General features: G+C 35.1%; 1 protein-coding gene across 2 annotated transcripts in view; it reads left to right on the top strand.

The window, feature by feature from the left end:
• The window catches only part of PDE10A (phosphodiesterase 10A), a 338,995-nt gene extending 325,775 nt beyond the window's left edge, over positions 1-13,220 (top strand). For both annotated transcript variants that reach the window (XM_052671583.1, XM_052671575.1), the window contains exons 20-22: positions 2,458-2,538; positions 5,753-5,841; positions 10,007-13,220. In XM_052671583.1, coding sequence (XP_052527543.1) covers positions 2,458-2,538; positions 5,753-5,841; positions 10,007-10,124 — 288 coding nt within the window. In that variant the 3' untranslated portion in view covers positions 10,125-13,220. The remainder of the gene's footprint in view (positions 1-2,457; positions 2,539-5,752; positions 5,842-10,006) is intronic.
• Positions 13,221-13,855: the final 635 nt, after the last annotated feature.

Below are 13,855 nucleotides of genomic sequence, written 5' to 3'. Positions count from 1 at the left end.
TTTACAAATGAAAATATTTGGGAGGAAAATTAAAAAACAAGAAATTTGCCACAGATATCTTAACGTATTAAAGGCTGTTCTTTGATGCATGCTTTTGTGTTGTTTTTTTTTTTAAATTTACTTAGACACTTTATGAAGATCTAAATTAGCTTTCTAATTTTCAAGCAGTAATTTTTCTTTCTGTTAAAAATGAATTCGGGAAGTATATTCTAACATACATTGACTTAGCAACAGAATATACAAGAAAATCTCTACCTTGTTTTGAGTTTAAGGTGAAGGACCTATTTCTGGAGAGAAATCCAAAATATGAAAACAGCTTCCAGGCCAGCTGCCTTAAAACACACTCTGATAAAGCTCCAGTATGAATCCAAGAAGTGTTAAAGCAAATTTGACAAACCTTAAATTTTTTCTGATCTCAATGTTTGGAAATTTGTGAGTCAGATCAACAACTGGGCCTCAGAGAAGGCAAGCTGATTTTTAGTATATTGAAAATTACTCCACAGATAAGGTGTATTGAGGATTGAAACATGACATTGAGCTGTGCTAAAGTAATTGTGTCCATAAATAAAGATACAATCTCTAACATTTCTTTTGTCCAGGATTAAATATTCTAATTATGTTTTAAAGTGCAAAAGTAACAACTTTGGGGATATCAGGAAAAAAATGGGGGTGTTGCATAGAGTTGAACTATGTAGTTTTAGAATATATAGTCTTTTTTCAAAGCTGTTATTGCACATGTATCATAAAGTTTTGCTCTTTTCTGTTACGTGTCATGTGGAAGTCAGCAGAATTCAGTGGGTTTCTTTCGATCTTATATAGGCATAAAATTGAAATCAGGCCCATGGAGTTATTGCTGTATGCATGTAATATGGAGGTTTTTGTCTTGCCTTGTGCATGCTAATTATGGAATTAAAGATATGCATTGCATGTGTTTGTGGTTTTTCTGTATTTAAAAATTCTAGTTCCTTTAGCTATGATCAACTCAGACTACAAAAATATCTGTGAAGTGTAAACTTTATAAGCTCAAGAATCAAATTTGTTTCTGGAATGTCAACACTGGCAAATGAATGTTCTTGTAAGTGATATAATGGAGGAATACTGTTGATATCTCTCACTAATTACAGACTTCAACGTGTTTGGTTTTCAAGACTTAAAAAATAAGTCTGATCTTTAATAATTTCAGGAAGGAGACAATCCTCAGCCTCTCTTGGAATCCTGTTCCAGTGTCTCACCACCCTCACAGTAAAGAATTTCTTCCTAATAGATTATGTCTGCTGTGATTTTTTTGGTGGAATATGAGACACTAGGCAGTCACTAATCTTTCTTCAGTGTTTTCTAAGTAATGTATTGCAAGTCACTCTATTTCTGTATCTGTTCTGCAAGATATAAGAAAAAATTAATTAGGATTTCTTTACCATTGTTTGTGATCATATTCATAACTATGAGGATATAGGTAGTATTTTTATAGCATCCTTTGTCTAGCAGTGTTTCATATATATGTTTACATGTATTGAATGCAAGAAAACTTGTATTTCTAGTATTTGTGTTCCAACTAAAGATAAGAAAACACTTTTTTTGCTATGCGGATTGTCAGCCACTGGCAGTGGTCCCCTGAAGTAGTTGTGGTACCTCCATCATTGGAAATGTTCAAAATCCAAATGCAAAGTCCCTGTAAAACTTGCTGTCAGTGACTTAGACTGGAGTGGGTAAATGGAATGGACCGGTTGATCCGAAGAGTTCCTTTCAAATCTAAACAATTCTGTGATTTTTGGATACCTTTTTCTTTCAAAATAGAATAATGAACATAATGAACATAATTCTGAACTTCATTTTTTTTTCCTCAGAGCTGACTTTGATGGTTAGTAATGGATGAAATAGGAAGAGGTAGTTTGGTTTTTTTTTTTTTCCACACAACAAAGATCTGGTCTTTGAATTATTGTTGTTCTCAGAGTATCCTTCTTATGCGCATAGATGCATTAATGTACTTAAGAAGGCTGCTTGGCATGCAATTTTATCAAAACATGCTCCTCATCTTTGGTCAAAGAAACTGGTTTGTTGACAAAGAGGGTACATTGTAAATTCATCTTCCTCAATCAGCTTTTCCTTGGATAGGTGAGTTGTGTTGTACTGGTAATTGTATTATAGTGCTTTAAACAGGTAACATTTTCAAAGGTGAGAATATCTATGAGTAGAATAGGTAAATCTGATTTATTTGGTCTTCTTTTCTTCCTTCCAACTGCTCTTTATTATGGATAGGCCTTTGCAAAGAAGGAAAATATGAGTGCATTGAGTCAAAAAAAATAGATCCTCACTTTAAGCATTTTTTTGAGATTGAGTAATTCTGATAGTTTGCATTATTTTAAATTATGGATTTTCAGATCCACATGCAATAGGAAATGGGAAGTAATTCTGATCTTAGTACTTTTAAATTTTGTTTTGCTCATCTCTTTTCTCCAGGGCGATGAAATGAAAAAGACAGGTATTCAACCCATTCCTATGATGGACAGAGACAAGAAGGACGAAGTCCCTCAGGGTCAAGTATGAACTCTCTCTGTAAAATGATACTTGTTTTACAGTGCTAAAAAAAAAAAAAAAAAAAAAAAAAAGATGTGTTAAAAAACAATTATGTATTAACAAATGTTGCATTTTATTCCAAGGTATGTGGGTTGCTAAATTCTATGGTTTGTACACAAAATAGAATGTTGTTTTTGTTAAGTGGCAGCAGAAAATTTGTTTTCAGAGATGTTACTGAATTAACAAAATGCTTTCTGCTTCTGTCTCAAGTTACTATACAACATAACTGTACTTCCTTTATAATAATAAGGCTTAAGGAATGATTTAAACATGATACAGTCAATATTTCTGACATGGAAATGATCATGCAGTTTCAGTAAGAAAAATTGATGTCTTTCTTCTGGTTATAGATTAGTGCTCTTTTTGTTCTCATAATTCCCAGTGCAGCAGTGTTATCTTCTTACCTTCCATTCTTATCTTGCCATTCTTTCATTCCTCTTAACAAAAGCTCTGTGAATAGGTAGCAGGCCTTTGGCAAAATTGTGTATTTGAAAACTTGAGAAACTTTTGGATACATTATGTTCTTCCTTGTATGGTAAAGTCGGTAAAAGAAGGTTTAAAAAATAATAATACTAAGGAATGGTAGTCTCATATGTACAGTCAAAATTTTAAGAAGTATCAAAAACCCAAAAGACTAAATTTATGACAAGTTAGAGAACTGTGAATACTGGCCACAGATTTGAAAAGGCAAATGTTACTTTTCCAGCTTATGGTCAGATATTTAATATATCATGCCATTTTAATGTGTGAATAAGTTCATGTGTTCACTGGCATTAACGAATGGCATGTGGATTAAAGACTGTCTTCAAGATAAATCAGTAGTTAAAAACTAACTTGAGTGTGCAGCTGTAGCTTCTGTATCTCACAACAGTGTTACAGCAAAATGTGAGATTGAGAACATAGTTCAGTGAAAGTAACCATGCCTGTGTTCCTGTAGAGGCAGAAGAATTTAATGAAGCTTTATCATCCATTTCCTTAGGCTCTAACAGGCAGTATTAATGAGTTTAGAATCCTGTATTTTTATGTGGATTTTAATTAAAGCATTAACACCTTATTTAAATGACAGTTATGTTTAAGAAAAGAGGATTTGTATAAACATGCAATCTCTGAAAAAATAATTATGCCTCAAATACTTATCTTCGATGAAATTAGTTTGTAGTTGGCATTTTCTCTCACTTGGGTACTTAGATCAGTCAGCCTCTGTTGTGTTCTTCTTGTCCTTTTAAGTACAACTCACTTAGGGTCTCTGAGTTTGATGTCTTCCTACTGTAGAGCCTGCAGTGAGGATTTATTCCTGACTCAGTAAGGATCCCATCACCCTCTTTTTCTGCTCCTGGCTTGAGAATTAAGCAGTATTTGTGGTCATACCAAGATATCACACTCGAAGGGTATTTTCTTGGCTTCTACTGGATCCATGAATGTCTCTCATCTTCACAACCTGACAGTTTTGAAGTCTTTGAGGAGAATAGAAATGTCAAAACTATGCAGTGACCTAAAAAACTCCAACCATTCAAAACTTAGCTCAGAAATTTATTTATTAAGATTGAAAATAAGAAGTTTACTTTTATGGAAGAATTAAAATATTAGGAGTGATTTCATATTTAAAATGCTTCAGTGTGAATGTTAAACATCCAGCTGTCAAAGCTATAAATACATTTAGTATGCACAGTGAAAGAGACAATAGCAACTCAGGGCTTCAAAAAAAGATGCCTCATTTCAAATACTAGAGCTACAAAAAGAAGATTGGTTGGAACATACTGTAAATTTATTTAGTTTGGTTGATGTCTTTCACATTTTGCTGTGGCAGCACACTTCTCATTGAGAAGTCTACAGTGTGACTGTACCTATCATCCCACTCATGATTTTTTTGCCAGATATGGAGCAATCTGCTGTTTTCCAGTAAAATGAAACTAGCTTCCTTAGCAACCCAAGAACCAAAAAAACTCAGATGAAAAAAAAAAACCCCGAAACTCATAGGATGAAAGCAATGCAGTATGCAAAACAGAAAACTATTTCTTTTAAGATGAGCAGACATGATGATGAACAGACAAGCCTTGCCTTCTGGCCTGATGTAGTTCCTTTCTATCAGTTACACTGTAATTACTTTAAATCTGACAGAGGTTCTTAGGTCAGAAAAATGTCTCTTTTTTAAGTACAAAATGGACTGTTTATGTAGTAGTGTGGGTAGAATCTTTGTATTAATGGAGGTAAAGACAACAAGGACAAGAGTTACTTTGATTTCTGAAAAAGAACCAACGTTTAAACTATTAAAATATGTTTTTTTAATCAAATGTTTTGGTTGCAGTACAGCATGTCATATCACTGCAAAGCATTTAAAATTCTAAGAAAGGAAACATGGTGCACTATAGTGACTATCATGAGAATCTAGAATAAATGAATGATGTTAGAGTGAATTTGAATTTTAACTGTCATCTTTGATTATAAGAGTAGTATTTCTAAAAATACCCACATTGCATGATAAATCAACTGTAGCATGATAGTAGTCATAGGATGGTAAGCCTAATCATATATATAATCTTCTATATATGATCTATATAATCATATATATCATTGACAATGTGCTCATTCTCTGAGTACGTTTGTATGATACTGGTAAAAATATGTCACTCAACTGCATACATGAAGAGAAAACAGGAACTTTACAAGGGTGCAAAGCCTGTAGCATTTCAGGTAAATTAAGCTGTGAAATACATACTCTAGAAGTCATCAGAAAAATCCAGACCTCAATCATATTTTGGAAATCCTGAGCAACTTTCCTGCTTTTTAAATGTGTTGGGTTTTTTTTTTGTTTTTTTTTTTTTGTTTTGTTTTGTTTTTATCACATGAATGTATTTCTGTCACTAATGCCACCAAAATGCCAGACAGATCCTGAGAAAAATCAGTTAAATCAATTGAGAGTAAAAGATCTTGTAGAAAATCCTATCTGAAACAGACATATTAACCATTATAGAGAGGCAAGCAAGCAACTTACAATTATTAGACTCTTCACTATTAGTGTTTCATTTTAAAGTCTTTGGATAATAAGGTGAGATGTGTGTTAATTCCTAACATAAGCAGTAATTAAATAAGCAGTCAATGTCTTTGCTCTAGTCGGCTGTTAACATTTAGAGTTTTAATTTGGCAACATTTAATTTTTGTTCATTGCTGTTTTTCATAGATTGGATTCTACAATGCTGTAGCCATCCCATGTTACACCACGCTTGCACAGATCTTTCCTCCAACTGGGCCACTACTCCGAGCATGCAGGTGAGTAAATGTGTAAGGTTTTGCATAGCAGGTAGCTTGGTTAAAGAAAAAGCAAACATGCTCTGCTAGTTTTTCTAGAAATACACACTTTTAATTTGGGAATTTGCATGCAGATAAATGGGGATTTATTTCTCATATTAATTTATGTAGAATTTCATTTAATTTATGTAGAAACCCAGAGGCAGTAACTGCTGACTGGGACTGTCCAACACAGATCTACAGACACAACTCATTAAAATGTGCTTGAGCATTCAGAAAAGAACAGTTTCAATGATTATGCATCTCTATCTCATGTGGTTCAGAGCAATTTCACTCTGTGTCATTTTTACTTCAACATGATACCAATAAGATTGGCAGAGGACAAGAATTCTATTTCATTAAAAAAAATAGTTTTTCCATGTCATTTGATTTTGTATCTGAATATTGCTGTTAGGAAACAGAAAAAGAGTGCCTCAACTTAGAATAGTCAGTAACTTGGAGCATAAGGGGATGTCAGGAAGGCAGGTGTAGACTTGTCCTTCCAATCAGCAAGAACGTAGTTTGGGGTCTTCTGAAGGGAGAGGACAATTGGCTTCTTCTACTTTGGAATGATGATAGATCTCTTTGTAGGTAGTCCAGTAGTTCTATCTGAGACCATGACAATCTTCACTGACAAAACTTCTGTTGAACAGTATGCTGCATAATAATATTTGCATTTCAGGTTAATCTGTATTCTCTAAGGAAAAGCAGTTGTTAGAATGCCAGCAATTTTTAGTCGCGTGCCAGAAGTCATGTTTCCCTGTGTTCTTACAAGAACCCCTGTATGTGCGTTTAACGTTCTAACTTCTAGTGGAAGATGTCCTAGCCCACAGCTGGGGTTTTAAAACTATAATTCTTCATATTAATGAAAAAAACTCATATTAGGAAATTTATGGATATTAGGAAAGTTTTGTTACTAGCACAGTCAAATAAGAAGTCTTAAAAATGGGTTTATATTTACTGTAGAAACATTTGCATAAACCTGTCAGTATATTTACTCATAAGTAAGCATTGTTATTTGTCTTATGAGAAATGAGGTCAAGAAGCTAAGGTGAGTGTTTGAGATTGCATAGCATCATTTTTGAGAGCAGGGTTCTTGGAAGACTTGTAACTTTTGATTTCCAGCAATGCATCCAAATGAGACAGTTTCAAAAGTGGGTTGTAGAACTTGGCCATCCATCTTTCAATACACAACTTGAAAGGCATAAAATTGAATTGCAGAACTGATGGATGCAGGGATGAAGTTTGGTTTTCTTAAGACTTTTATAAGACTTCATAAGATTTTCATAAGAGCTTCCTGAAAATCTATTCCCTGCCATAAGATCCTATGATGAGAGTCTGATAGTTTTAGAAGTGAATTGCTCTTCTACACATCCACCTGAAGTGATCTGTTTGAGAAGGTTTAGGTAGAAGTGTTGAGAATTCAGATTTGGAGCTGTAGACTAGAAATTCAAGAATACAGAGTGAAGTTACACTTCTTCATTACTGAAACGTATGTTATTGCAGGGTTAGTCCAGTTTTTCAAATGGCTGATTTTGCACTGCACGTTTTTGAGGGGTAAATGATGAGAAGAAAGCAGCCTTACTCCTCTTTGATATTGCCTCAGCTGCTGACTGGGCCAATTTTGATATCGCTTCTTCACTAGCAGAGCTTTTTCTTGAAACACAGTGTTTAAGCTGCCCTGTCCTTGAGTCAGTTGGAACACAGACACCATTGCAAATGATAGCAACAAAAACAGCCAAGGCAGCATATCAGTATCAAGATTTTTATTTTGAGAGCCTCTGGGCATTTATTCCAGGCATATAGGAGCCAGAACTTCAATGGGAGCACGAAGGCAAATGAATTGTACTACATGCATCTTAAAATAATAATAATTAAAAAATTTAAAAAAAATCAGTCACTAATTTGTCTAAGGTAAAGCAGTATCTAAGAATCTTTATCTTGTCTGATGATTTCTTCCACTTTTTAAAATGCTCTGTTATATGTATAATGTATTTATTTCTTTGTTGAAAATAGTATATATATATTCACTGTGTATCAAAGCTACCATCCGAGTTGTACTGCCCAAAATAACTCACATGGGTGTTTTTTATCCTGCATGCTCACTAGGCTTACTAAACTGACAAATCCATAATAGTATGGGAGTTGCTCTGAAAGTAATGCTTCCTGTGTTATTATGTTGGTGCACGGTTGTCAGAGGCAGTTTTTGGTGTGGCCTTAGAGGTTGAAACTTCCCACCAATATTCCATTACGTGTTGTTGCCATGCAACTGATGGTAGCAGAGGGAAAATCTGACAAAATGGCATCTGACATGGAAGTGCTTATGAAGCAAAAGTGTGTAAATCAATTCCTCCATGTGGAAAAAGTGGCACCCACTGACATTAATCAACACTTGCTGAATGTTTATGGAGACCAAACAGTAAATGTGAGTGCAGTAAGGTGATGGGTAGTGTCTCACCAGTGGCAACAGTGACATGAAAGGCAAGTCAGGGTCTGTTGACCGTGCAGATATTTACAACCGTAGCATGCAGGCTGTTGTTCATTGCTGGTGTAAATTCATTGCTGATAGCAGTGACTAGGTTGAAAAATAGTGTTTTGTAGCTGAGAATTTTCTCTGTCAAATAATGTGATTGTGCTCCATATGGCTTTTGTAGTTCCCATGGGAATAAAACGGAGGCATTATTTTTTGAAGCAATCTACATATATTTATGGAAAGTGATTTTTCTTTTAAACTGAACCAAATATTTTTAAATAGTTTTCCATGTGCCTACAGGTTTCTGATTTGTTGCTGAAATAGATACAATTTACATATACTTTAGCTGCAGTTCTTCTCACTACTTCCCAGTTTGGGAAAGGGAACTAGAAATAGTGACAGTTGAATTTTTCTAATCTTTAGTATTTATATTTTTGTATTAGCTGAGCTTCAGTGTTATATTTGTACTGGTTCCATGTCTTCCAGTTGACCTGGAGCAAAGGAAGAACAGGTTGAAATGTGCTTGCAGAAAATGATATAGATGTTCCCCTAGAGGGCACCAGCTTTCTTTGGTAGACTTCCTTAGATCCTTCCTTTCCCCATTGCCAGAAAATGCAACGTTTTCTCTTGTTTGTTTGCTGTGTTCCCAGTTCATAATTTGCTGTTTTTTATCAACTGTTTCAGCAAAGCTGTGTCATAAAGATAGTGAGAGCTCTACCATATAAATTCAAATGTAATGCAATAACATGGCTTACAGCATATAGGACCTTCATAGGTTTACCATCCTGTTTGTTTACTGAAAACATCTAAGTACCATTGTTTTAGTAACTAGATTCCTAATGTTATGAACGTGGAACAGCTGAGATTGCTCTCCTTTTCTCTGCGTGTAAAAACTGAATGCTAGATTTGGTCCATAGGTTGCAAAGTATGGTTAATGTTGTTTATCATTAACATAGCCTTTCAAGTCACAGGAGTGATACTAGTGTGCACCAAGAAAGATTATGTGTCTATAATCCCTTTGTATCATTAGAATTCTACCAGCAAAATTTCTCAGTACTTTATTGCTTGCAAACTAAAATCTGGACTTGGGGTTTTGTCAGGCTATAAGACCATGAAAACAAAATCTGTCTCAAGGAAGAGGTATTCTTTTGGTGTAACAGATTGACAGGTATATCACCACTGCAGTAACTGCATTCTATGATGTTGGTATACAACATCTTACACACTGTCAGGCAAGCCCTGTGCAGATGTTTCAGAAGACTTAATGCACTTCTGTGGTTTCCAGTGAAGGAAGTTTCCTGGCAGGAGTTCCAGTCTCTGTAGTGCCTACAGACTGCTGCTTCAGAGTCTGTGTAGACATGGCTCCAGCTGGGTTTCCTTTGCAGCCAGGAGAGCTATGGAACTGTAATAGAAACAGGTGCTAACCTCTAGCTCAGAACTGTAGGCTTATATAGGTCAACAGGTATGCTATCCACACAGGATTATAAAATGAGATAACTTAAGACAAAGGATGAAAGAATATAATGATAAAAGCGTAGTGACATACTAGCACTTTTATTCATGAAGCTATATCACAAAGTATAGTATAGCAGAGAATATTATTAGTAAGAAATCTCATTCAACTTAAAGTGTTTGCCTCTCTTGACTTTTTTTTTTTTTTTTTTTTATCTCCAGGGACAATCTCAACCAGTGGGAGAAAGTAACGAGAGGTGAAGAAGCCTCTATATGGATTACTTCCCAGTCCATTGCTCCTGGAACCTCAGATTCACTTCCCGTGAAGACTGATGACTGAACGGCAGCAACAGATTGCTTTAACCCTGAAAGAATCCATTTGGGAGTTGTTTTGTTTTTGTTTTGCTTTGTTGTTTTGTTTTGTTTGTTTGTTTTTGTTTATGTTTTGTTTGTTTTGTTTTGTTTTTATTTGACAAAGGAAAAAGAAAAGCTACAAAATGCTAACTAGGAAGCAAATCTGCCTATGAAGGTAATACCCATGGTGTTGCCTCAGCTAAATGACTCTGGCAGCCAATCTCCTGATGTACACCAGTGACACAACATGAACAGAGGGAAAATGACACCCAGATGTTTTGCAATCAGCTATTAAAAGAGAACTAGCAACTTGTGAAAATAAAAGACTGGCCTTAACTCATGGGCTGCATTGCTGAGGCCTTAATTTAAAACTGATGGGGGGAAAAATCTTAGGGGGTACTTCTAAATTGTATCTTTCTAGTAAGGGTTTCAATGGTACTTTTATTATATTGTACTGTGGCTGGCTTTAACACCAGTGTCACTTGGGAGTTCTTGGCTATAAATAGAACAATATACACATTGCTATTGTGAATGTTTATGTGTGATCTACTTGTAATCAGTTTGAACTCCAGCAGAATCCTTGGAGACTATAATTCATGCTAAGTTTATGGTGAATTCTCTTGCTGCAAACAAAAGGAAAACAACATTCAGATTCAAGGTTTACAGTACTTCATGAAGTTCATGATGCAAATTGTCTGTCACCCACAAGGCAAACATAAAGAACTAGACAACTCCTCCCTTTAAACACTGGAATTGCTGGATGTTTATTTCCAATGAGGAAAGCAATATAGGCATAGTTCTGGTTGGAGTTTTTGTATCCATAGGGACAGAAGCCTCAGATTAAAATGTAAATGTGACAGCGAAGATTTTTCCTTGCCTCGCTTACCGATAACTAAAGTCAACATATTTATTTCTACCTGCTGAGTTATATTCTAAAAGGTATTAGAAACATACCTGAAGTATGCTATCTGCTGGAAACAAAAGCCCTGTCAGAAAAGTCAAGCCTCAGAAGAGGAACTGTGGTACCATCACAATAAATCAAAAAAAGTTTTTGTATAGACTAGCTTTTGTGTTGCACAGTAACACTGCATGTCTTCTACTGCTCTTTCCCCCATCCTAAGATGAGTGAAATTGGGAAGCTTTTCCCTTTTTTGTTTGCTTTTTTTCCCTTAGTTCAGCAAAATGTCAAGACTTGGAACTGCCTTTCTCAGCAAAAGAATAGCTGACAGAAGAAAACTACTCTAAAATACTGTGTTTACAGTTCTGTGCTTCAGTTAGGCTTCAGCCTTAATATTTTATGCACAGACTTTAGGACCTTACATTTAATGCCACTCTTTTGAACTTAGTGCAATTGTACAGAGTACGTTTCAAGAAACACTTGTTTTGCCTTCATCTTTCTCTTGAAAATAATGAAAAAAATCTTCGTATTGATCCACCTGGTAGGTCGCAACACGATCTTTGTATACGTTTCACGTACAGCCCATACTGCATTATGTGCTTTTTCACAGATAAAACACTCTTGTGGTGATTCTGTGATAACACATCCATTTGTGTAACTGTTAATAGTAGTGACAAAGACAGAACGTAAGTTCTCTTCTCATGTCTCTTGAGCTGTATTGTTCTAATTAGCATGCCATCTTCTGGGTTTCATTTTGGTGACTTGAACTCTTGAGTTTTGCCTTCTGTTATGGTCGAGCACATACCAGTGTATGTACGTGTGTACAGTATGTGATGCACAAGATGCATAATCACATAATGTATAAATGCACCTAAGCCTTTGCAGTACATAGATATTCCAGAGGTTGGAAATTCAATATTAAATTATATCATTTGTTTAATACAGGTTACCTAGTAGCAGCCCCATAGTTCTTTTCAGTTGTGTTACCAATTCTAAGAGCAGAAATTCACTGTTAACCACAGTAAATTAATTTGAGTAATAAAAAAGGCAGGAAACAATGACGTAGGACAGTATCTCATACTGTGTCCTCTTTTTACTCCTTAGCAGTTCTGCTTTAATGAAATCTTGCAGATGCAGTCTTTCGTCTGCTAAGTACTTGAGATGTAGTGAATGGTTCCTAATTCACATTGACGTCATCCAAAAATGTAGTGACCACAAAAATATTTTCCAAAATTCAGACACCCCAGCAACTGAACTGAACGTTTTTTCTTGGTGAGTTATTTGCTGTTATTCTGCCTCTTCTTTGAATGCTGAACTTACAACTTTTGCAAAAAAAACAGTTCTGATCACACTGTGTCTGTGTTAAGGAGTTCTTAATCCATCTTTCAGTCCTTGTCAGCAGCGAAGACAATTTTGCTAGTTCTGCCACCTACTATTCCAAATATTTCACTGTATCATTCAGTTCTACATGTTGAAGTTTGTAAGTACTGATCAGAAGATACTTCCCTAACAAATTTATCAAATTGACAATAAGGTGTACTTATTGTCTCAAGTCAATCACATGATTTTTCTAATACAGAACTCTCCAGACCACTGAAAATGTGTGTTTGTTAGAGTATAATGTCTGTTAGAATTAAAAACTTTGGCTCCAGTGGTTGTGGTTTGCTTTCCTGGTAACTGTAACAAAAAATTTCTTTTTGTTAGCAGCTAAACTAACAAAATTAACCATAGTGGCCTATATTTTCTAAGCAAATTCAGCCTTAGCATGTAAAGAGTACAGATTCAGGCATGCCCATTTTTTTGTGTAGAAAAAGGACTTAAGTCTGTACTCCCAAAGTCAAAATCAACAAAAATCACAATTTTGAAGTTGGATTTAAATTTACAGCTCAAGTACGTTTGAGTTTTGTTTGAGGTTTAATACACTGGCGTTTAATTGTTCAGACTTCAGCAATCTGGCTCATTAAACTAAACATCCAAAAGCTATTTTTATCCTGCTAAAACCTAATGATATATAAAATGAATTAAAAAAACTGACAGAGCTTTTTATTTTTATTTTTATTTTTTTCCCTAGAAGAGCTAGATTTTGTACTTCCAGAACAGCATTATTTTTATTAGTGGTTTGGATTGTTTTTTTGCTTCTAGTCCAGGACAAGTAAAAGGACTAATTGAGAAAGGCCAAATAGTTGACTTAGCATGATATTCATCTGAGATGTTGCATATTTTATTAGATCAGTGACAGAAACACCACTGTTATATTTAGTCCACAAATTTTGTAATGTAGTATGTAATTTAGTTATTCCATTAGAGAAAAATACAGTAGTGTTTTTAGTGGGACTATGTGCTAGAGTGTATTCACATTGGAGGGAACATGCAGTGCGGAATTCATCTTTTTACGTGGCACAGTTTTGTTTCATGTGTTTAAACTTGGAACAGTGTGATGCATTTGCTATGACTGCATTTAGGCCATGTAGTGTTAAAATTGTAGGGACTGCAGACAGCACCATTCACGTTCAAATAGGGATTGTCAGATGTTCAGAACAATTATGACCCTCTTAAAATAATGCATTTGCCTCTAACACTGTGACACAGGAGCAGTTCTGTGAAGTGGTACAAATTGTTTCTTCATTCTAAACACAGAAGAGACTTTCTGCACACTACTATAAGGAAGTTCACATTCAAACTTTAGGTTATATATCCCAATCCAGCAAAGGCACATCACAACTCTTATTTTGCTCTCTGACCAAAAACTGTGCTCGATTGTAATACGGGTGTATACTCTGTCAAAATACCTAAAACTATGGACTGCTTTCTAGGATAGG

Source organism: Tympanuchus pallidicinctus, unplaced genomic scaffold, assembly GCF_026119805.1.
Source record: "Tympanuchus pallidicinctus isolate F22 unplaced genomic scaffold, pur_lepc_1.0 scaffold1, whole genome shotgun sequence".
In the NCBI taxonomy this organism is placed as follows: Eukaryota; Metazoa; Chordata; class Aves; order Galliformes; family Phasianidae; genus Tympanuchus; species Tympanuchus pallidicinctus.
The sequence above is the reverse complement of the archived record's forward strand: the minus strand, read 5'-3'. Positions and strand labels throughout refer to the sequence as shown.